The sequence below is a fragment of the Chamaea fasciata genome, unplaced genomic scaffold, assembly GCF_029207755.1.
Source record: "Chamaea fasciata isolate MVZ Bird 193981 ecotype frontalis unplaced genomic scaffold, bChaFas1.0.hap1 SCAF_30, whole genome shotgun sequence".
Taxonomy (NCBI): domain Eukaryota; kingdom Metazoa; phylum Chordata; class Aves; order Passeriformes; family Sylviidae; genus Chamaea; species Chamaea fasciata.
Window position 1 is genome coordinate 1,955,760 of NW_027094115.1, and position 24,314 is coordinate 1,980,073.

General features: G+C 51.0%; 1 protein-coding gene across 1 annotated transcript; it reads right to left on the reverse strand.

Moving 5' to 3' along the window:
- Window positions 1–61: 61 nt before the first annotated feature.
- On the reverse strand, window positions 62–22,882 carry ADAM9 (ADAM metallopeptidase domain 9). The gene is made up of 22 exons (XM_066206249.1): window positions 22,727–22,882; window positions 15,806–15,903; window positions 15,237–15,301; window positions 14,115–14,193; window positions 12,628–12,704; window positions 11,736–11,925; window positions 10,918–10,983; window positions 10,421–10,492; window positions 9,707–9,876; window positions 9,282–9,363; window positions 8,389–8,522; window positions 8,014–8,185; window positions 7,804–7,896; window positions 7,402–7,597; window positions 6,786–6,891; window positions 6,174–6,363; window positions 5,468–5,548; window positions 4,881–4,986; window positions 3,816–3,954; window positions 3,251–3,350; window positions 2,838–2,965; window positions 62–2,153 (listed from the first exon to the last, which is right to left on the reverse strand). The coding sequence occupies exons 1-22, from the start codon at window positions 22,830–22,832 to the stop codon at window positions 2,039–2,041; spliced, it is 2,565 nt and encodes an 854-aa protein (XP_066062346.1). The 5' UTR covers window positions 22,833–22,882; the 3' UTR covers window positions 62–2,038.
- Window positions 22,883–24,314: the final 1,432 nt, after the last annotated feature.

The following is a 24,314-nucleotide window of genomic DNA, read 5'->3' on the forward strand; positions in this document are numbered from 1 at the left end:
TAACAGCCCCACAGGCCACAGCCCCTCCCTCCCTCCCTCGAAGCAGAGGCTGAGGCGGAGATTTGTACAAAACTGGCATCTTTATTGCTTGTTGGGTCTGTACAAAGGGGTCGGGAACAGCCCTTGGGCCAGAGACAGCGCGGGGCCGGCCCCGGAGGTGACCGTGGCTGCAGACACAGCCCCGCCAGCTCCAGGCCTGCCCGGGGACAGGTATCCCAACACTTTACAAAAGAAAGTCAGTAGTCATCTTCAGTATTCAACACCACAAACTGGAGCTGTTTCCTGTCCATGGGATCGCTTCTAAAGCCACACGTCCCTGCCCTCCAACGTGCACGCTGGGAGTACAAAAACTCTTTGTCTAGTAAAGGCACCATTTTCAGCATAGTTTAGTTCACACACACAGCGTGTCACACACAGTTAAGTACATCTCTCTGGCTGACTTCATTCCCTGGATCCCCTCCTCTTTCCCCAGCCTCTGACCAGGGCTGGAGATGGGCTGCATCCAGCTGCAGAGCTCACTGTGACGGACGGACAGACAGACAGCCCGCTCAGGCAGAGCGGGACACAGGAACACAATTAAGAAGTAACTGATTATCTTGGAACGAAAAGTAGACCCCCCCCACCAGTACAGTTGGTGAAATTCTAGGTGACATTTTACAGATTTTAATAGTATTATAAATCTTAGTCTAAGTTTATGGGAAACCACAGGAGTTCAAGTATTTTATTACTGCACACACTATATATATATTTGGGTATGTATATACAGAGGAAAAGATTATTTTTTGGCAATATTAGGGGGATTTTACAGATTGAGCTGTGCCTGTGGCGAGCACAGAGTGAAACAGCCCAGCACGCTCTTCAGCACTTCTCTCACTTTTAGCAAGTTTGTGCAATAGAACCTCACTTTCAGCAAGCTGTGCAATAGATTTCTGTTTGTGACCATGACATCCAGCCTCTATCCACGGCACCACGGGATCAGGATCTACAGCTCCCTCTCCTAGCACAGTGGATGCTGAGCTCCTCTGCTCAGGAGGAGTTCCAAAATCCAGTCTAGCCCATGGTGCAGGAGCAGAGGGCAGCCTGGTATGACATAGAAGCCCAGAAACATCCTGACTGACACTACAATGGTTTGGGTATTAAAAGAAGGGGTGCATCAGTCACCAGGTTCCCATTTAAATTGCTCAGAGAAGCTCTGGTGATCCAGGCAGAGACACTTTCCACTTCCCAGAGTCCTGCAGGGACTGCTGCTGTCTTTAGACCTGAATTAACACCTAACAGCACCCCGTTTTTTAAAACCAGAATATGGCCATGTCTTCTCGTACCTTTATCTTCAGGGCCCATCCATGTATTAGTGGGAATTAGTACAGGAGTCTCATTTAGCCACTCTCTAATTAAAAAGCATTAAACTCAGTGCTCCTATAGCACAGCTTAGGGTCAGTCAGCATGGAGTTAAGAATTTAAGTGCATTATTATGCATCTATAAACATGTATACATGCATAAACATGTTTAAAATATATCTCTCTTCCTGAAAAAGTCCTCTGAGACCTCATTCCATTTATCCCAAGGTGTACATGGGAAACACTTTCCAGTCCATCCAGAGTAACTGTGAATTAACTGACCAGATCTCCTTGCTTTGCAGACAGGTCACTCCAACTCCTCACTGCACAGTCAGAGAGACAACAACAAACCAGACAATTTCCTTACCAGGGCTCGTGGCAGAAATGGGGACGCCCAAAGCCACGTGCTGGATTTCAGGACTGTGTCCCTGCAGGCTGCTGCACTCCTGCTCCAGCCTGGCTGCAGCGGCAAAGCTTGGGCAGAGCAAGGGACGGGCCGGGTGTCTCAGTCCCTGGAGCTTTGGTCGAGGTATTTATTGAGTGTACAGTTCTACATTCCTGGTTTGGATCTCTGCTTTGCCCTGGCCCAGGCTGCAGCAGGGAGGCTGCCGGCGCCGCCACGGGACGCCAGAAGGAGAACTGCAATTTCAGCTGTGGCAGCCAACAGGTCACTGGCACGACGGCCCGAGGAAGCCCAAAGCTACTTGGGAGGCAGAGGAGCCGGTCGGGAGGGGAAGAACTGTCCCTGAGGTAAACATTTCTGCTGCGGAGGCGGCGGCCCCTGAGGTACAACCTTCTGCTGCGGGGGCGGGGGCCTGCAGGGGACAGAGGAGGGGCAGTCAGTCCCACCGTGCCCTCCCCAGCCACCACACCGCTGCTCCCACCCTCAGCCCCCACACCAGGACTCGTTCTGAACGTGCCACGACCGTGCCTTCAGCGGCCTGAAATCCTCTGGGATTTGTTAAAGCTCACCTTTTCTCCCAAAACTCCCCCCTGGCCCAAGTGCCCCACCAACATGAGCTGCATTAGGATGCTCCCACTCAGTAACTGGCACGTCCTGGGTCTGTGTGTGTCATAGCACAGCATTGCATCTTACACGCACAAGCAGAAAGTAAGATGAAAAATAAAGGAAAACTTTCTGTTCAAAGTTAAGAGAAATGGTTTTGCACTTGGCCATAACATTCACAAATCAGCAGAGTGACAGATTTTTGAGTAATTTGCCTTTAAACTGACTGTTTTAACAGGCCTTTCATCCACCTGCTGGGCTAATCTGCCCCCCCAGCAGCGCTCTGAGCCTCGTCCATCACCCACAGCCGTGACAGCGCAGGATGAATGCTCTGCCTTTCAGGGTGAGCTGAAGGACAAACCTCTCCCAGTGAAAAGTCAGCCCTGCCTGCACACAGCACGTGGTGAACACCCCAGGGCTCTCAGGAGTGAAGGCCAGCACAAGAAACCCCGTCAGTGCCCTGGCAATGGGCATCTGCAGTGACTCCACTGACCTGCTGGGCACCCTCTGTGGCTGCTGCACCGGGTACTGTGGTGGGGAGTAGTAGGGCTGGTGGAAAGCCTGCTGAGGGTGCTGGCTAACTGGGTAAGCTGGGACAGGAAAGGTATTTGGATGCATATCCTACAAAGAAAATAGAAAGAAAATGTTCATGAATTGCACACAGGGACTCAAAATGTTTGTGTCAGTAAATAAGGGACGTTCAAGACCACTTGCAAACCAGCCTGGCAGTGTCAGAGTTGTTCCTTCAGATGAGAAACTCGGTAGGAAGAAGCAACAGCAGTCTGGGAACATAATTTTCAGAAAGGAAGGAGTGACTTTAAAGCTTTTATTAGGGCAAAAATTATAGGAACTGCCTTCATGTCTTGAGAGCAACACACAGAGTAAGGGGAAGTAGATGATTCCTACCATGGGTACAGCTCTTGGAGCATAAGGCATGCCATGGGAGAAGCCTCTCTGCTGGTCCCTGGGTACAAGGTCTGGCCGAGGAGGAGGTGACTGACGTGACCTGAAATCCAATGGATATGGACTGTGAGCACACAACCCAGACACGGCGACTGTGCAGGCACTGGGAACCCGACAGCTGATTTATACTATCTTAGCACCTATCAAGTGTGAGAAAGATCATATTTACCACAAATCTAATAAACAACAACCCTTTTTCTGTTCAAGACTCAGGCAGCTTCCCTTTGCCCCGTCATAAAAAGATGGACCCAAAAATATAAATCCCTATCACCAATGCACAAGAACAGACAAAACGGTAAAGGGAAAACTCTCTGCTCTCTTGATTTGGGATGAATTTATCTTTTCTGTCATTGCCAGGGGCAAGCTATGTGTGCCTTTGGATGCAGGGGCCTTCACCTGACCTCCTGGGACTGGGATATGCCTCCACACTTTGGCACTGGCTCGTGTGAACAAACATGCACGGCCTGTTCAAGGGCAGAGGAGAAGGCAGGGAGGAGCAGGCACTCACGAATGGCAGCGGGACATCCACCTCCTGAAGCCTCTCTTCAGCCTGTCCCTCTTGGCAAAGGCCAGAGCGGCAGCCACGAGCAGTGGGAGCACCAGGAAGAAGAAGACCAGCAGCCCATCGCGCAGCGACGTGTCTTTGTCTGAGGACAAAACCATGGAGGAGAAATAAGCCTCACGTGGTGGTACCACGCCCTGACTCAGAATAGCAGTGAGTATTTGGTAGGAATGGTTCTGTGACTGTTTTCCATTTTGCGTAGAAAAGACCCGAAAGAATCCAGTCAGATATATGCCCAAATAGATCCTTTGTGTTTATCTTTTAGAGCTGATACTCTGGGCTGCAGTAGCACATTAAATTAGGAGGTCAGTCCTTGTTTTTCATGACTGTAATGGTTCATTACTAAAGACTGTACAAGAGAGGAAAACAGAGCTTCTGCCTTTTCGTCTTATATTAAATCTACCTCTTCTCCCGCCACTATTTGCTGTAGACAAAGAACTTGGGTTCTTAATCTTGACATTTTTATAGGCAGCAATTTCTCCCCTGCAGGCTGTACTAAAACTGCCTTTCCCTTTTTCTGTCTGATGATTTGAGGGATCTGCCTGAGCTCCAGTATGTTTCTCCAGCCCGTTATTAAATCACAGTGCCTAGCTTTCCCAAACCCACACCAGCTTATAAAAAACAGTCTTTAAGGTCATTCTTGCAGCCCACAGAAGCAACACCAATCTGATCTCTATATACTCCACATGGACACAGCTCAGTTTGCTTTTTCCTGTGCAGGAATCATGCTTCCCTTTACTGGGGCTTCCCTTCCCAGCCTGGATACAGAGAAATCCAAGAGGATCTTTGTTCCAAGGCGGCAGAAATCACCTGAATTAAACCAGCCCAGATCCTTACAGATCCCTCCCTACCCCAGCATCCTGAGAGAGAAGGGCAACACCTCGAGCAGAAAACCTCTGCCAGAACTCTTTGCCAGCGAAACCCAGCGCAGAGCCTTCCACCAAGGTTCACCAGCACGTGGGCTGCTCTGAGCACCCAGCCCCAGCCCCAGGCAGCCCCAGCCCCACTTGCCATTGTACGGGGGGCCACTGTCCACGCTGCCCCCGTAGCCTTTGGAGTCACAGAACGGGGGGGCCCAGCCTGCTTCACAGTGGCAGTTCCTGTTGTTGTTGCACACCTGTATTCCAAAAGACAAATACTCGGTAACTTCCATTTCTGTGCATTTAAATCTGCGTGCAGCAGCCATGACCTGTTCTGTCCCCTCCTATCGCTCAGCCTGGAGCATTTTACCCAGGAACTCCCTAGCCAACTCCAAACAGCCCTTTGCCAGGCATCCCAAGATTTCACATGACTGAGCACACACAGCACTGTTCAGGAAGAGCTTCCAAGGATTAGCTATCCCAAAAGCTTACACACCATGGCTTTTGCTTGGGGTTTGTTTTTTTTTTTTTTTTTTGTGAGATGCAGAGTCAAATTTCATTAGCAGTACTGGAATTGGGAATTCTTGTCTGGCAGAGAGTTTTGTCAAAGATTTTTTATGACACTGCTACAGGTTCTCTTGCCTACAGACATTTCATAGAGTTTTACAGTTTGACGAAACAGAAAAATAAAGTTGCTAAGCACCATTTTAGAACTTGCTGCCTCTCTTCCCTGCTTACCCCATGCCCGTGGCACTGCTTCTCCACGTCACAGTCGTAGTTCAGGACGGAGGCACTCACACACTGGAAGTGCCTGCAGATCTGGGGGACAGATATGCACACAGATGAGGGATGATGGCATTTCAGTGCCCCCTTGCCTGCCCAGATCCCTGCTCCTGGCTCGGGGCTCCACAGCCACAAAGCCTCACACACTCTCACTGATAATTCCAAACTCTGCAGAAACTCTGTTCCACAAAAGGCCTCTCAGCATGGGGCTGAGCTGGCACTGGAGCCTTTTGTCTCCAGTCTGAATGTAAAGGAACAGCAATTAAATTGTGCCCAGTAAGGACATGTGGAATGCACATTCCTCTGCTAGGGCTAAGCTTCTGCACTCTTTAGTTCAGTTGGATTTTAATTGAAAGTTGTCTTCAAGGCATTTGTGTGGGCCTGGCTCTTCCTGCTCATTGACAGAGCAAAGATTCTGGCTCTCAACAAACTCAATTTCTTTCGCTTCACCTACAAATGAAAGGCTCATTAAATGTTTGATGCACATGCAGTGCAGTACTGGGCAGTGGGGGGAATCAATGGACTAGTTTAGTTTTACATTAACTACAGCCATCAAAAAATAATGGTCACAGCTATTCATTAAACAATGCAGCTGAAAATTTTACTCCCATGAATACCCCAAATTATTACATTAGGATATAAATTTTAAATGTTTAATTACCTTTCCATTACCACACTTGGTGCCTTCATTGACCATTCCTGGGTCGGGGACATCAGAGCCCAGCTGGAAATCCACCCCCCAGCACGAGGACTGCATGCCTCTGATGGGGGTTTGGATAATAGCAGGCTTGATTCCAAACACAGGCATGGCTTTCACATTTTCACACTGCAGCTTCCCACACATGGCATTCCTACAACAGCAACACAGGAACGCTGTAGTGACACTTGGATTTATTCTGAGAACCATGTGTTTGATACGATCTTTCCTTTCCACTGGAAGATGCTACTTGAAAACAAAATTGAGGCAACTTGACAAATAAAACCGAACTGGGCTTCATTCCAGTGCTGCAAGAGTAGCGCATCCCTTCTTTCTGTAAGCTGTTGGAATCTCTACATTAAGGAAAACATGATGATTTGCTTCTCATCTTGCCATATGTGAACACTCAGGAAAAGCACAATGTTTGACAAGAGATGTGGAACAGCTCTCCTCACCACAGCCCTGCATCCCTGCCCTGTGCACCCACTACAACATCCCAAACTGACACTACAGCACCCAAATACAGATTCCCAGCCATGTATTTCAGAACTTCCCAATGCACTGGGCTCAACTCACCAGCTGGAACATTTCTTGTAGTCATGGCCATGGAAACCACAGTTGCCAAATCTGTCTCCCTTGGAATTCACTTCAGTAAAGCAAATGTTGGGGGCTGCTTTGGCTTCTGCAAACAACAGCCCAGCCCCAGAGAGAGGAGCCACGTTACCCAGGCACAGAAACATCCCACACAGGACCTCCTGCACCCAGAACAACTACCCTGCTGCACCCGGTATCGGCCATGCAGCAAAGAGGTTAGGAACGTGATCAAAACACTAAAGAGGTTACAATGTCAGAATTACAAGGTTCCAAGTTTAAAAACGGAGAAAAACAGTTACTTAACCCGAGTCAATTCTAGCATTTGACATTTCTTTACAGCCCTATAGAGCAGAAATCCCACCATACCAGAAATGATAAGTGCAACAAAATTACTGCTTGAATCCCCAGCACAGAACTAAGCGTAACACAGGAAGAAGGCACGACCATTATGCCACGCCATTCCCACCACTGCTTCACACCCTCCGCCAAAGCCAGCTGGTCTTTGTTACAGGAAAGCAAATAAATGTATTTTAAACAACCTTAGTGTATTCTTTCATTACATCTCTTAGACAGATTGTAAGACTGTGCTCTCCCTTACTGGGGCCAAAGATGTCCTGGCACTGTGCATCGTAGTACTGGCACACGCCGTTGTAGCAGTAGGCCTCCTGGTTGTGGCAGGGGTGCCCGTTCTGCACCGTGAAGTCTGCCTGGCAGAACTGGGAGCTGCCGTTGCAGTACTCCGGGAGGTCACACTCGTTGGTGCTTGCCCGACACTCGGTGCCCCCAGGAAGGAGCTGAGGAGACAGAGGGGAGGGAAAACTGCATCAGGAGACAGGAACCTCACAGCAGGGCCTGGCACTGCACCTGACCCACGAAATGCCCCCAACAAGGCACTGATCTGAAGCCCTCGCGGGGCCGTGGACAACTCCCTCTCACAGATGCACTGACTAAGCCAATGCTCTCCTTTTGTCAACTTCCTAACAACACCAGAGTCTCCTACCTGGCAGTTTTTGCAGCAGTCACCATAAGCACACTCAGCACCGGATCGGAGCCTGCAAGTTCCCGGCTCGCAGCACGGATCGCTTTCACATTCCTGAGGACACAAAGGCTGTCAGTGTCACAAAATCTTCCCCTCTGTCACAAACAGTCCCCTCTGAGCAAGGGGCACAAGACTGCCCTGGCACCACGGGGAAAACACACAGCTGCAAACCTTTGGTGAGCCACAGTCACACTCCTCCCCAGCATCCACCAGCTTGTTCCCGCAGTACGGGACGCTGTAGGTCTCATCAGGCCTCGGAACGTTGAGCAGGCAGCTCCCACCTTTGTTGAGTGTCAGCTTCTCAAAGTCTTCTGCACTGCAACTGCTGAAGTTCCTTGATCCCCTGCAGTGGAGAAAGTGAGCTGAGCTTTACACTAAGCCAAGCCAGCATCCCCTTGCAGACCAAGGGGGACGTTTGCTTTCCCCATTACAAGCACAACAGGACTCTTTGCAAGGGGAATTTGAAGGTGAAAGCGATCCATAAAAACAAAGGACGTGGATGGGGCATTTTGACCCTGCTTTGCCTTCCCTTGGCCAGCTACTTACGATGCTCCAGAGCTCATGATGCAGCTGCTTGCCCCACAGTGACAGACTCGTTCGTCATCATGGTTCATCCCCAGGTTATGGCCGAGCTCGTGAGCCATGATGGATGCAAACATCTGGATACTGATCCTTCCAAACTGCACAGGAGTGACACAGAAGGCAGTCAGCAGAGAGCTTATTCTGACAAAGTCAATGTTTACTTCTGTGCTAAAGAGGCCCTTTTGCCATTTTGTCTCTCCATTATTTGGATTCTCAGATCAGCAGTGCTGGATTTCCAACCAAGTGCATGGAATTTGCTTAGCAATAAGAGCCCTCAGAGAAACCTCTCTGGGACACTACCCAACAACCTCCACTTTCCAGAGCAGCTGCAACATTAACACAAAATCTGGAACTGTCCACACCAGCCCAATTCTCCTGAAATGTGCAAATTCCAGCACTTCTGTCACTGGTCCAAAGAAAGCAGATTTCTGGGATTGCCAGTTATGTGAGACCAGCAGCTTGGTTCATTAAGGCTCTGCAGTTCCATGCAAAACATGCAGTGAACCAGCACTGCCCAGGGAGGTCACAGCTGCAGGTCAGACAGTACAGGACAGATCTGAGAACACCCATAGCTCCCACATACTTTTGAGGCAGAGATGCTTAAAATGACACAGACAAACCCTCTCTGAGAAATCCTTCTGCATGAGTACTGCACTGAGCAGAGGAGAAGCTGAGCAGAAGACTACAGAGAAGTTGTGATCCAGATATCCCAGAAGTATCAGAAATTGTTGGGGACAATATAACAGCCCTACTAAGCCACTCCAGCTTTGTTATGGAAGACTCTGTGCTTCCAGGAAGACTTTCAGAGTGCAAACTCTGATCTCAATCACATTCAGAGACCACTGAAGAAATCTCACCACGTTAATGCCTCCTGCATGGCTCTTGGAGCACACTGTTCCCACGTAGGCCATTCCAGCTGTGCCACCAAAACCCTTCTTCCTACAGTCATGAAGAGAAAGGAAAGGCCGTCATCTGTCTGTACAGACACACACAGAGTCCGTATCAGCACACCACTCCTGCCTGTGGGGCAGGAATCCTGCTGCTCCAGCTTTCCAAGGCTGACACAGGAGCACTGCTACTGACTGCAAGCACAAACGGCCCCAGCTGAGCTTCTGCTGTGTGCTCAGGATTCCTTCTCTCTGTTCATTAAGGACAAGTGTTTACAGAGAAAGTCAGCCTCTTCCCCATCATCCCTCTGCACAGAGAGCACGGGCACTAAGCTGGGCTGAGCAGGCAGGAGCAGGATGAACCTCCTGGGGCCAGAGAAGGAGGTGGTACTCACAGCACAAACTGGGCGCTGTCGTGTCTGCGCCGCAGGACGAGGTTCTTCTCTCGCCACTGCACGAAGTTGGCCAGCACGTCCCCAGCCCCCCCATCTGTGCTGATGATGTTTTCGTGCTTCCAGATCTCCAGACCAACCAGCACGATGCGGATGTTCAACATAACGTACATCTGGGGAGAAAAGGGAGGAGAAATATTTACTAATGTCTTCAGACAAAAACAAGGCCTGCTGTTATAGACCTTATTGCAAGTATCCATCTTTTCTGTGTGGGTTTGATTTTTTTTTTCACATCTAGTACACAACTGGAACCACTAGAATGCATCTTCCCTTGATTTAGACCTTCATTAGCTACAGGATCAATGCTTAAATGCCACGCTGGCTACATTGTAGGACAATACCCAAACAGAAATAAGAAGTCTCAATTCTGACAAATATCATGTGAAGTAGTGGAGTTATAGACATGTTTTTTTCTCTAACTTTTACACAGACACAAGAATTGCAATAATTGCAACAATCTGTCCTGTCATTCACTGGATGTAAGACAGATTGGAAAAGTTTCCTAAACAAATTCTCAAGGTAGGTAAGTACAGATGAATTTAGAGATGGAAAAGCTTCCATGGGGATGCATTCCCCAAAGTGGTACCAGAACAGAGTCCAAGGTGGACATTTACAAAAGGCAGCAGGACTGCAGCACACAGCATCCCTCCTACTCACACTGTCAAGGAAGTTTGCCAGCTGCACCATGTGTTCTCTTACTTCTGTTTCACTCTTCCCAAAATCTTCAAACTGCAAGACAAAGAAACTTAGCCTCATGAAGAGAAGAGACAGAGACAACAGTTAGGAAAAGGAACAGAACACTTTTGCCTGGCTCCAAATCTCCAAGAAGATGCCAACCAAGACACCAAGATCTTCACTGTTACTGCTCAGCAGCTCAATATTCCAAAGACAACAGCAAAGGCAGTTTTTACCATGTGCTTTCCTCACTCTATGAGATTCCTTGCTAACAGAACCTCTCCCTGACTGATGGCTGACTCCTTTTCTGAGGAGGATTGCACTGCACACAGTTATCCACTTCTAGGGTAGCATATTTGCACAGCTTAGCTAAATTGTCAAGTGGTTTTTAACAATCCATTTGGGAGTAACGAAGCCTGAGGGCTTTCCAGGCCGCCTCCTGAGGAGAAAGAAAAAGGAAAGCCACACAGAATTCCCACCTTTTCTTTATCCACAACTATGAACAGCTCCACGTATCTTGTCTGGTGCAGGACCGCCCTCTTTCTCTGGGGGAAAAAAATGTTTCAGACAACTTCAGATTTATTAATTCAAGTGTAAACAAAAAAAACCCCTCATGACATTGTCATATTTCACTTGATACCACCAGTGGTTTGAGACACACCCAAAGCACACGGTGCCAAACCCAAGCAGTGTAATCCAATGCGATGACAGTCTCTGCGTTTTACAGTAAAACTCAGCTGCACAAAGACTTCCCTTGTTTCAAAAGCAAGGGACATCTGCACAGGTTGCTTTGGAAAGTCAGCACGCACTTTCGTAAAGGGGCAGAAAGATTCTACAAGAAAATGCCAATGATCTTGAAGTGCAACACAACATTCTTCGTTCTTCTGCTTTCATTTCAATCTTGTTCCTGTACAGACAGTCCTTGAAGGACAAGGGGGACTTCACACCAAACTGCTGCTGTGATGGTGAGGAGGATGGAATAAACGTGACAATATTCTCCTGGCTCCTGATACAGCACTTTGTCAACAAGCCTCTCCACGAGGGCCACGTTCCTGCCCTTAAAAGTCCCCCCAAAAAGCCCAGGAATATTCTAATCAGCTGCCCCACCCTCACTGCCATGTGCAGAAGCAGGAGGAGACTGTGGCTGCTTTGGGGAAGGAACAGTTGTACAGTAGTGCAGAAACCCCCAAATCATAAACCTTTAGGTATGTGCTAAGTCCCAGGAAATCTGATAAGCTGCTTCCGTACTCTTAAATGAACTCACAAAAGCCCTTATGTGGGACTGGGGAGGACTTACCCGCAGCAGCTGGGTCATACTGGGGTGGACATTTCCCTCTGCAGGTTCCTTTTCCTGGCCTTCAGTGGCAACTCCACACGTTGTGGGCTCTTTCTTCACATTATCCAGTCGATATAAAATGTGTTTAGAGCCAGAAGAGGGATCCATGGGCTCAATCCCATAGGTGACATTCCCCATTGTCACCAAACCCCTAAAATACGGCAGTGTGTGAGAAATCTGGCACTGAGCACAGAGGACAGTTACCCAGAATTTTTACAGCTGAACAAAGGAACAGTTATTCTTGGATAACCAAATCCTGCCTATACCCCAGCACACTTCACTTCAGGCCTGGCAGCAGCCCCTCATGGAGCAGGGCCTTACAAATGCAGTAAATTAAACACCCCTGTAAGGCTCTGCAGCGCTCCAGGAATTACATCACAGCTCTTAAGCAGAAATGCTTCAGTTCAAATACACTAGTGCCACTCTGGTGCCTGGCACGGCCCTGCAAAAAAATCAGTGGCACAGAATATATGGCAATTAGTCCAAGTAGAAAACAATTCCATCAAATCTGGGGTGCATAAGGTTTAGGGCCAATTTTGTGGAATTTGGAGACCAGTGTTCACCATTCCATTTCTGCAATAGGTACAGCTGTCATGACTATCTGTGCAAGTAAAAAAATAAGCCAAATATGCATCAAAACCAACTGACAGCACCCTGGTAACAAACTGCATTAATAACTTCAAATATCTGTGAACTCCTTGAACACAAGATGCCACAGGACAACAGCAGTAAGGCAGCTCAGTGCAGCCAGTGACTCCCTGGCTGGCTGGGGCCAGTTAAAAGCAGCAGAACTGGGTTTTGGGTTCAGCAGCCACAGTGGGACAGCCAGGACACAAAGGATGAGCTGTGCTACCTGAGCCCTGAGCAAGTGCTGACAGCCACAAGGGAATCCAGGGTCCCCTCCACGAATCCCTGGTAATGGCAGTGATCCTGGAGAGAAAAAGAAGAGTGCATTACACACGTCTCATGTGCCCTGCACACGTGGGGCAATCCCTGATCTGCCACTGACCAGCAGTGATTACAACTCAAGAACACAAAACGTATTAAGTTAAATTGTTCTGTCCTCCACCCTGCTGCAAATATTTGGAGGCCAGCCCCTCCCTCCAGATTTGGGCCAAGTTACTCTCCAGTCCGCTGGCAGAAAGTTCTGGCCTGTCTGTCACTTCTGTGTGGCCGGAGGAGGGACAACACCTGCTGTCCAAACAGAGCTTTCTGGCTGCCCAGTGCAGCCCTGACAGATGGGACACTTCCCCTGTCTACTCTGGACACACAAGTCTTGGAAACTAGACCAGGGGCAGCAGGGGGCAAATACAGTCCATTTTCTCTGACAAGGGCATTTCAGACATTGATACAGGGGTCTACAATACAGATTCTGTCACCTGTTGCTCAGCAAGGAGTGCAGAAAGCACCGAGGGCTTGTGCTGATTGTTCAGGGCCAGTGTGACTTCTGTGACCTAATGCTGAAAAAGCACTTTTCCTCTAACCAAGCCCTTTTAACTAGGAAGCAAACAGTCATTTGACTCAGGTGCTCTATTTTCAAGAACAAGATCCTATGAATCATGTATGACTAACACTTCCCTTTCAAAGGAACACCACTGATCCTTAAGAGTGAAGCCATTAGGAAAGCTCTCATCATTTTGTATCACACAACCTGCTTTTAATCCTGCATTTCCAAAGGCAACCCATCAGGCAGCCTGCTTGTACAGAACGAGGGCCGCAAACATGCTCTCCATGGAATAACTCCACACTGCACAGACCACATCCCTGCCAAAGGTCCTTCAGACTTGACCCCATCATCCCTCCCAGCAGCTCCCACATGTCAGGGCTATCAGAGCACCTGCCCACCCACAGAGGTTGCTGGTTCCTGCAGCCAGCCCTGCTGAATGGATGGGCCAGTGGCTGACAGCGCCCTGGGGCTCGGGCACCCATCTGGAAGCTCACTGTGTGCAAAGGCAAAAGCAAAGCTGCCTGTTCAGCCCCCAGCGCTGCCCTGCAGGCTCCAGGCCCTGGGGGAAGGCAGGCAGAGGCCAGAAGTGACCCCAGCCCTGCACTGGGCTGTGAGACAGGACAGTCAGTCTGTCAGCAGCTGAGAGCAGCACGGCCTTGGAGAGAGGAGCAGCTTTTAACGAGACCGCACCCAGCTCCACGGCAGAAAACACAAGTTATTTACTGCTTAGATCCTTGTCCAAAATTAAGGATTCTCTCCAGGAACAGGGCAGGGGGTACTGAAGGTGGCCCAGCAGAAAATACAAATATCTTGTTGTAATCCTGACTCCCTCATCCCACAGATGGTCTGTTCCAGTCACCTGCAGTGAGGGTATTAATAGAAGGAAATCCTACCTGGACATCTGGATATTCCAATTGCAACTTTCCCTCTTTGTCATAGGTATAAACTGTGAAATCTTTGGGCAGCAGGTCTCTGCAATGAAAGGGGAGAAGGAATACAAGAGGAATTTCATGGAATGACTGTGACATTGGAGCAGAGCAGGCAGATGGCCCCAATCAAAAGTGTGACAACGAGGTAAATTGCAATTAAATAAGGAAACATTAAAAATGAAACCCCTCCAAAATTAACAAAGAAATTGTATATTTTCACAGCAAAATTGAAAAGACCAGAATGGTAGAACTGCTAATGAAATCAAACAAACCACCTCACCTCAGAGAGTAGAACAAGCAGCAAAACCCAATAAATTGTGCTAAAAGCTTGTTTCCAAGCAGGAAAAATAAAATTCTAGCCCTCAGTCTGCTGCATTTGCCTTCTCCTCTCCAGTTTAAGGAGGAAGTGCATTGGGAAACTCTCCCACGGCCAAGACTGCTGCACCCTCCTGGTAATTCCATTGATGTGGTGCAGCTAAATTCCCACATTTCTGAGGGTCAGGGCCTTGGCAAGTGGCAGCTGGAGCTCCCCAAGGGCTTGCACAGTTGTGTCTCTATCACAAGGGCAGTTTGGAGCAGCAGTGCCTGGTAAATGACCATGTGCTGGTGCTGCAAGTGGCCCCTGAACTCCAGACAGACAGCGAGTGTGTCAGGGAGGGCTCAGTACTCCGACCTTGCGGAGAAAGTCAGTTTCCTCATTTATTAGTGTCCTGGTGCTACTGAGACAGGAAAAAACACAAAACTAAAACAATAAACAAGATCCAGACAAATGTGAAAATATTTACTTGAAATACAGTTCAGCTTGTTTATTTTTATCTGTGAATAGAAAGAGTTGCAGATTCCCTGGGTCTCCTCGGAGTAATCTGCAGCTTCCTGCTCTGAAGGGGGTTCCCCAGGGCTGCAGGAATGGAAAAACATCTCTGGCTGATGGCCAGGACACTAGAACTCAATCTTTTCCCATTTTGCAGAGTTGGGATGTAACTGCACTTCCCATAGAGAACCCCAGGATTCAAAACTCGTGTGCTACCTGCCAGCTTGTCATCTGGACACAACAGTTTGAATAATTTAAAGAAATTCATCACTTACTTGTTCTTTTCTAGATGAATCGTGTATTCCTTTCCCTCAATCTCAACAGCATATGACACCTGGTCCTGAATATAAAGAAAGGTGCATTTTACTCATGTTAATGAAGAAAACATTCTTTGAAAACAAAAAGGTGGATGAGCCTGAAATTAATTTTATAATTGTCCCTGCCTCCAGAACCCAGCATCCCTTCCTGTGTGACAGGAAAAATCACATGAAGGAAATGGTTTTGAAACAGAACTGTGGTTTCCTTATTCTTTCCTTTTAAAACGTCCACAGTAAAGTTCCAAGTCAGAGCCAAAAAAAGACAACACAGTTTTTTTTCTGAATATAATTCAAGTTTTGCACCCAGACCAAAAATCCACTGCAGCAACTGGTGACCTCTGGAGGAGGGAGGTACTTCTGTACCTGAGCTGCCAGCAGTGCCAGAGGTGATGCTCTCGGCAAGGACAGGCATTTCCCTGCTGCCAGGCGAACCCAGCAGCATCCCGTGGGCATTTCAGGTCAGTCTGGGGTGGACTTTATTTGGAAGTAGACACTAAACTGAAGAAATGTCTCAGACTGCCCAGTACCTGTTTCGAGGAGCTGTTGAAAGCCTCTCGTCGTTCTCTTCCCAATCTCTGTGGAGTTACAACTTCGTAGGAAGTGAGCAGGGAAATCTCCTGGAAACCTGGAAAGAACAGAAACAGTGGCTAAAGGAACAAAGCAATCAAGAGGATGAAGCACAAGGAAGAAAACACTACTTCAGGAGAAGCCCACACCCAGAAGAGCTCAGAGCAAGGCACACCTGGATTGCCTTGCAAGGGGCCAGGGAAAACACCAATTTTCCAGAAAGTTTCAAATTGAATTCTTCACATCCCACATACTGTCTGACCAGTACCCATTCCATACACCACCACTCCTCATCAGCAGGAATCAGCGTTTGAAGCAGGTCAGCACAGCAAGGGCTCACTCGAGGATACCCAGGGTCAAACCAAGTGTCCTGTGCTGCAAAGCTGCAGAACTGCCCCCTGCAGCCCCCCTCAAAGAGCTCCAGCGGCTCCTGCACCTCCCCACGGCACAGCACAGCCAAACTCCTGACCTGAGGCTGGTGCTACCATTCACTATGCTCTTAGAGAGCTCTCAAGGGCCTCATCAAAACAGCTGAGAAGAGACAAAGCCCTGCAACAAAGCAGATCCCTTTATATATTATTTGCATATGCAACATCAGACAGATCCCCTGAACCAAACAAGTCCACAGCCCAAGCTCCCTTTATCGGTTTTTGCAAGCAACTGTTATATTAACTATGTAAACAACAATAAATTGTGCATGCAAATTACTTTTCCCATCAGCAGTGGCATCTGCTGGTGCCTGGCTCGGAGCCCTCACCCAGGAAGCAGGAGGTTGGCCAACCCAGATCACAGACAGGATCCAGAGAAAGAGTTTTCCTGGCTCATGGCAAAGGAATCAATGAGCTCATCAGAGGAGCCTGAGCTTCCCAACAAAGGCAGGGGGAGGGGAACAGTTGTCCTCACTGTCTGTCTCCAGAAATCATCACCACCACCGGGGCAGGTAAGCGAGTGTTTGGTGCCCAAGATCCTCCAAATATCTCAGGTGGGACTGAGATGCTGCATCCAGTTAAAACCAGCCCCTCTGAGCACACCAAAACTGACACTCCATCTCCAAAGGGCCTTTGGCTTCTCTAAGCTGCAGGACAGCACTGTGAGCTCAAAGCCTCCATGAGAGGCCAGCTCCATCCTTTGGAAAATGGGCAGGAGCCCCCACACAGGCTTTAAATGCCAGGGGTTCCCCAAAAAGCACCAGGCTGCAGTGACATTCAGGCTCCTTCAGATGCTCTGCCCTCTTCTTCCCATCCCTGGCAAGCTGACACACATCATCACCTTGGGTCAGCACCCAAAAAGGCGTCCCAAGGGAAAAGCAAGTCCCCTTCACACTCTTCCCACCACCGTCCCCAAAGAACAAGCCGGCAGATCCCTTCCAGCTTCCCTCCCTCCACAGCACACGTCTCTGTGCTGTCCTGGTCTGCCACACAGCATTTCTGTCACCCAGCACGGGCACAGCCCCACTGCTCCTCAGGAAATCACTCAGGGCACACACTGCAGCAGGACTTTCATTAGCACAGTGTCTGTAGACAAAAGGTATTAAAAAAAGCAGAGATAAAATTCCTGAAAACAGCCCCTTACATTCACGGGCTACAGAACACAGTGTCAATACCTCCCTGGCCCGAAAACAAGGGAGGGAAGGGCTGTTTCCTTCCCTGGAATGAAGCACCAAAAGCCCAGACTGCAGCAATCACTTCTCTACATTTGTCATGTCCAAACACACACCCGTACCCAGCCCCGAGGGCCTGCAGGTCGCTGCTCTGCAATCGCTCCTTCCCCAGTGCCATTCACCTCCACAGCAGTGGGACGGGACACTTGGGCCGGGCTCTGGAGGCTCTCGAGGCACAGGTCACACAAACAGCAGGACACAGCCGACCTTGGCAGTGCTTGCAATACGACACGTTTGCCCAAGAGCAGCTTGGAAGCAGAAAACAAGTAAGTGAATCATCACATGAAGCAGAACTGGGAGGGATTTCTGGGAAGAGTAACAGTCCAAGAAGATCCTCTCAGAGCAACAGCGCTAAAAGAGGCCAATTTTCAAGTCTCTGAATGCTCTGACAGTTCTCTCCCCACTTTCTGCCCTCCTTCCCGTCCTTCACCACCCCAGTTTGAGGTGATGGGGGTGGGAGTCTCCAGCAGTGTCTCCCTGGCACTGCCCCTCACTTCCCAGAGAACCTGTTTCCACGCCAAGTGCCCTGTGCAGAATTTCACACATCACCAGCAACCCTCAAGGAGGGCACAGAGCAGTTCAGCAAACTCCAACCCAAGGGACGAGTGCAGCCGAGCAGAAAGACAACCCTGCTCCCACATTTTCCTCCGCCAAAGGCCAGGTACAGTTTGGAATAAACTTTTCAGCAAGTCACAGGACTCCCGATCCTCAGGTGCTTTCTGCACTGGCAGCTGCTGGAGCTGTACCACGTCACTGCTGAGAACGTGACTTGCTGATGACCCATTTCCGGGCTGGGATTTGTTACTGATCACAAAAACACAACTGCATATCCGTGACCATATTTATCTCTTCTCATTAAAGGCTGCCATTAATTACCAAGCATTGGAGACAACCAGGAAGAGGTGAATCATCTTCCCCTCCCCAGCCCAAATCCAACCAGAGGAATTCCACGCATGCTCCGTGGCATGTGGGAGCTTGAGAAGCACCGGGACACATCCCAGCCCTAACGGGCTCCAGACACTGGGGGAAGCTCTGGGGTGTCCAGGTGAGGGTTCTGGGGATGCCTGACAGGGAAGATCTGAGCTCAGCAAAGGCCAAACTGCATCTCCCAAACTGAGCCATGGGTCACTGGCTCAGTTACAGAACCAGCACACAGCTACATCCACCTACACTCACACTTCCCCTCAATTATCATCCTTCCTGAGCCGTGACTCCTTCCCGAGCCCAGCAACGGAAGGTCAAAGATACACCCTTAAAAGGAAGAAAAAAAAGATTAAAAAGAGGAAAGTTCAGACCGTGGCCTGTTACACCACAGAACAAGCTAATTTCATAAAAACATGCTCATCAGCATGTGAGCAGGCCAGCAGCAAATACCAAAACTCATTAAGTTAACTGTGGTTATCATCAATTGATTACAGTTAATAGCTGAGGTCAGCTGCACGAGTCATCCCACACTTTGGCAGGGGATTGCTCACCAGAAGTGCCAAAAGCATTACACAGCCATGCAGCCCACCAGGGCCGGGCAGTTCCACACGGGGCACCTCCACTGAGCATCCCAAATCCTCAGTGGATCCGCTCTCTGTGCTTCAGGCTGCACCTCTGACCCCCAGAGGGGGAACCATTCACCCCCTTCTCCCTAGCTCCAGATCTTTAGATTTCCAGTGTGCTGTCACACTTGCCTCTCCTTCCCTGCAAATAAGGAGCATCAAACTTCAGTATCTCCGTACACCTCTGCCTGCTCACGTCAGGCTGTTCTGGCTCCACTCTCCAGTCAGATACATCTACCCCAAAAAATCACTGCAACAGGACACAGGAGCCCAGTGAGGCCTCACACAGACCAAGGCACACGTACATGCCGTGTGTGTTTGTGGATCTCCACAGATCAGCAAAACAGATCATTCAGAACAGACGGCACATGTCTGATACACTTGTCATCTAACCTCCGCCGACACTCACTTCCTTTCCTGCCAACATGCTCCTGCTCCCCATTTTTCACCCTCTCATACCTGTACAATTATTTCCACCTCAGCAGAACACTCTGTACCATCCTTTCAAAGCCACTTATTTCTGACAGATACTCTCTCGTGCTCAGATCACTGGGATTGCTATCCCAGTCTCTGTGGAGCCTGAATCCCATCTGACTGGGAGGTGCCAGCTGCCAGCTCGGTCTGCATTCTCCACATCCTATTTTCAGAATCATACAGGAGTTTGCCAAGCAGTGTCTGAGGAGAAACTTCCATGACCTGGCTTACTTACACATGTCCTTCAAAACAACAGAACCACTGCTGGTGGATTTCTCCAGGCAGTGACACACCAGGAAAAGCAATTTTTGGTGCACTTGACCTTTGCGTTAAGGTCACAGTTGAAGTACGATTCACTCTTTGGACTACTGCAAGCAAAAACCTCCTTCACTTTCGCTACGTAAATATTATCCAAGTCCACTTAAAAATGTTTAGAGGTTTATATAAAACACAAAGATAACAAGTGTTCTTCTAAACGTAGGAATGTTTTCTGTGGAGCCAGCAGTTCCAGCTCCTCCCATACCTCAAAGACTGAAGAGTGCCTCAGTGGCGCTTCATCTCCAAAACACCTGGAAACATCTGGCCAGCTGTTCTTCTTACAGGCACCACTCCTTGGGACTTTTCTTTCCACCTCTCCCTGCCCTGCTCTCAGTCTTCAGACCTGGGATTCCTGCTGCGCCGGTGCCTTTTAGAAGGCAGGAAGAGATGACCAACTATCATGGCAAGAGAAGCAAATTCATCTGCATGTATTGCTCACCTGGAATATTTGTGTAACTTTAAACCTAGCCAAAGCAGTTCATGAAGTTTCTTCTGGTATTTCACTGGGGATGTTGGACGTTGATCAGGTTACGGAGCTCTTCCACAGAAATATTCCCTAGAAAATTCTTACACCCCTTGCTGAAATCCAGACCTATGCTGTAAGTGTTTCCTGTCTAGACTCTCCCCATTCCTTCTGCCCTTCCTAAAGCCTAATTTGTCTGCAAGACAACAGCTCCCCTTGTTCCACAGAAAGGACTGTCACACGTGTGCACTGGGACTGTCACAACACGCTCTGCACCTGGGCCCCTTCTCACAGGGAGGAGGAGCAGGGTAAAGCTTTGCCACCCTCCGCAGCAGGATGAACCCTCCTGTGGGCCACTGGCCCCGGAGTCCCTGCCCTCCACCCGTGACAGCGTGCCCAGGACAGGAGATGAGCATGCTGAGCCCACTCACTTCCTCCCATCTCACCAGCTGTGAGTGTCGGCTCTGCTTTCCCAGCTGGGTCCGTGGGAACCTTCTCTTTGCAGGCATCGCTGCCTTTACATTTGGCCACCACAGGGAACTCTGAAATGCACATTCTTACCTTTTTTTTTTTTTTTTTTTTTTTAGCTTGAGAAGTAATAATGATCAAGACATGCAGAAACTCTAAAGTCGTGGTTCAAACTTCCTTCTTCCAAAAGCAAGGCACTACAAGAGGCAATGTTAGCTACACTGAAATGTCCTTCCTCTGTTTCCTTTTCACATGGAAGAAATAACCACAAACCCGCTCTTTGCTGAGTGATTGTCCCAGATTTGTTGCAATATGGGTGAGGCAGTGCTGTGTTTTCTGTGATCCGAACAAAAGAATTATCTTAACCAAACACCCCACCTCCCCAGAAATTTAAACCAAAGCATTTAGACACTTCAAGAATTGTGGCCAAGCCTGGCTGGAACATCCTGGTGTGTGTATGACACCAAGTATCAAGAAAGTGATGGAGCAGCACAAAACAGTCTCTGTCTGTGATTTGATTTGTTTTGAATTCATACAGTCAAGTCTTGAAGGCTCCTATGGACACAAACAGGGGAGGAAAAGCCACACACACAAATCTCTTAAGGCTACACATCACTATGTGATTATGGTCATTCAGGAATTTTCAAATAATAGTTTCTGGTAACACTCCACTTCTGCCTTACACCCCTATGTGTGTCAAAAGCACTTACATTATAACCCAAAAGTTGGAGGTTTCTACCCTCTCCTTCACGCTCATACCTCAGGCAAGGGAGGTTCATTATATTCCATGGCAGGTTTGGCATTAACAGCTGGGACAGAGAGGTCCAAAGGCAGAGAGGAGCATTACCAGCCACCATCAGGAACTGGCACCAGTGTTTCTTTCCTCCAGGCAGGAACTGAAATCTGACTCCTCAAAACACCAACCACCCCACTGAAAGCACAAGCACCTGACATCTCAGAGATGGGTAATTTCAGACATCACTCCTCGGCCTCCAGCTCCCAACGTGCTGCCACACCACAGCACAGAGCACGGTCCCCAGCACGAGGCACCACTATCAAGCTGTATATTCCCCAGCCGGGAAGACCTGACTGTAAAAACACTGCATTAATGACAAACACAAAAGTTTTACACAGCGCACGTGTCCCTTTAGGAGCGAGAAACAATAACAGAGGAGACGCTTCTGCCTGTCATGAATGTACAGCCTTGAATCGGCACCACAGGAGCCCACAAACAGAACCACCTCAACTCATGAACAGTCCCTGTGGTGGGCACGGGACCAGCCCCCTAAAAACCACAGAGAACGATGGATGGCACTGAGTCCTGCCCTGCCTCCCTGGGGACAGCATCGTGCGCGCGTCTGCCCCACGCCCGAGCTCCTGACGGCCACGGCCGCCTGCACCGAGCGGGGCTTTGCCTCCTGCCCCCGCGGAGCCGGGCACAGCTCCCGGAGAGCGCCCGGCCTACCGGGCACGGGACGGGGGCGGAGCGGGCGGGACACCTGCGGGCCGGGGCAGGTGGGACAGGGCGGGGGTCGCAGGGCGGGGACCCGCGGTCGCCGCCGGGATCAGCTCCCGGTTTGCAGTGCCACGGTCCGGACAAGGGACCCCCGCAGCATCCCCGAGCGCAGCACGCCGGCACTGACGATGCCGGGGAGGGCACAGGTGAGGCCGCCACCCACAGACCCTCCTGCCGGCACCGGCGACCCCCGGGGACACCGCGGGGACAGCGGCAGGAGCCCCGGCCCGGCCAAGCCACGGGGGGGTCTCTGCCCCACCGGCCGCCCCTCCAGCGCACGGGGAGCGGCTGCCAGAGCCTCCCCAGATGGCCCCGGGGAGGGGTGACCGGGGGGACCCGGCCCTCCGGAGGGGACGGGGAAGGGGGAACGGCGCTGTCCGGGAAAGGGAATCGGGGCCCGGGGGCGGCAGGCCCGGCCGGGCCCCGCGCACTCACCCGCGGGCTGCCCGGGCGCGGCCGGCGGCGGCAGGAGGAAGATGAGGACGAGGAGGAGGCGACAGAGGCAGCTCCAGGCCCGGGCCATGACACTCGCTGGCCCCATCGCCCCTTCCGTGGGGCGCTGGGTCCGGCCGGCGGCCCCGCGGCCTTATGGAGCCGGGCCGGGGCCTGCGCTGCACCGCCCCGGGGCGGAGCCGTGTGCCCGCCCGCCCCGGGCCCGGCCGCCTCACGGCCCGGCACGGCCCGGGGACACGGCACGGCCCCGCACGGCCCGGCACGGCCCGGGGACACGGCACGGCCCCGCACGGCCCGGGGACACGGCACGGCCCCGCACGGCCCGGGGCCCGGCACGGCCCCGCACGGCCCGGGGACACGGCACGGCCCCGCACGGCCCGGGGACACGGCACGGCCCCGCACGGCCCGGGGCCCGGCACGGCCCCGCACGGCCCGGGGACACGGCACGGCCCCGCACGGCCCGGGGCCCGGCACGCCTCGGAGACCCGGCACGGCCCCCCACGGCCCGGCATGGCCCAGGACCCGGCACGGCCCGGCACGGCCCGGAGACACGGCATGGCCCCGCACCGAGCACGGATCTGGGCAGCGGCGCCGCCCCGGCACGGACGGAGGCGGGAAGAGCCCCAACCTTTCCAGGGCTTTTTTTGGGCTAAACACTCCCAGGTACCAAAAGCGCTGGGTCCCGAAGGAAAGGCTGGGGGCCGGTGTCGGCCTTTCCTGCCAAAGAACTGCGCTGCACGCTGGGGGCACAGAACCACAAAACATCCTGAGCTGGAAAGGGCCCACAGCGATCATCACGTCCGATACCCAGCCCTGTACAGACACCCCAACAATCGCACCCTGTGCCTCCTTGGGAGCATTGTCTAAATCCTCCTGCAGCTCTGGCAGCCTCGGGGCTGTGATCTTTCCCTCGGGAGCCTGTTCAGTGCCCCACCAACCCTCTAGGGAAAGAACCTTTTCATAATATGTTGGAAGCACATGAGAACACACCCTGTCAGCCCCTGGCCAGGCAATACCACAGGTACAGGTGAGCACGAGAAACTCCCCAGAATGAGAAGGCGTCAGAGGCTTTGCCCTCGGCTACAAGCACCAGGCATATTGCCCTGCTCCACCAATCGCCCGTGGACAACCTGTCAGGGCAGCCTCGGAGCTCTGCATCATCCTCCAGAAAAATCAGAACACCTGACAGACCCATCACATTAGGAGCAAGTAATGGCGAAGTGGCACGATGTGCAGCCTAAAAGAGGCCAGACAAACACAACATTGAGGTGATCCATCTCCATCCCCTACAGAGCTGCACATCGCTCTTGACTCAGGGGATAAAGAGCTTGGGAATGCCCAGTCAGTGCTGGGGCATGACCCAAGATACAGGAAGCTCCTCATGGATCATGACAACAGCCCGGATGGCATACGGGTCCCTCTGTGCACTGTACAAATAACGCACGAACATGAATCACGCGGCGGCTCCTGCCCGAGGGCCACGACATTGCGGGTCCCGGAGGCCGCGGGCACACCCGCGCCCCGCCCCTCGCCGTCGCCCATTGGCCGCCGGCCCTCCCCGGCGGCCAAT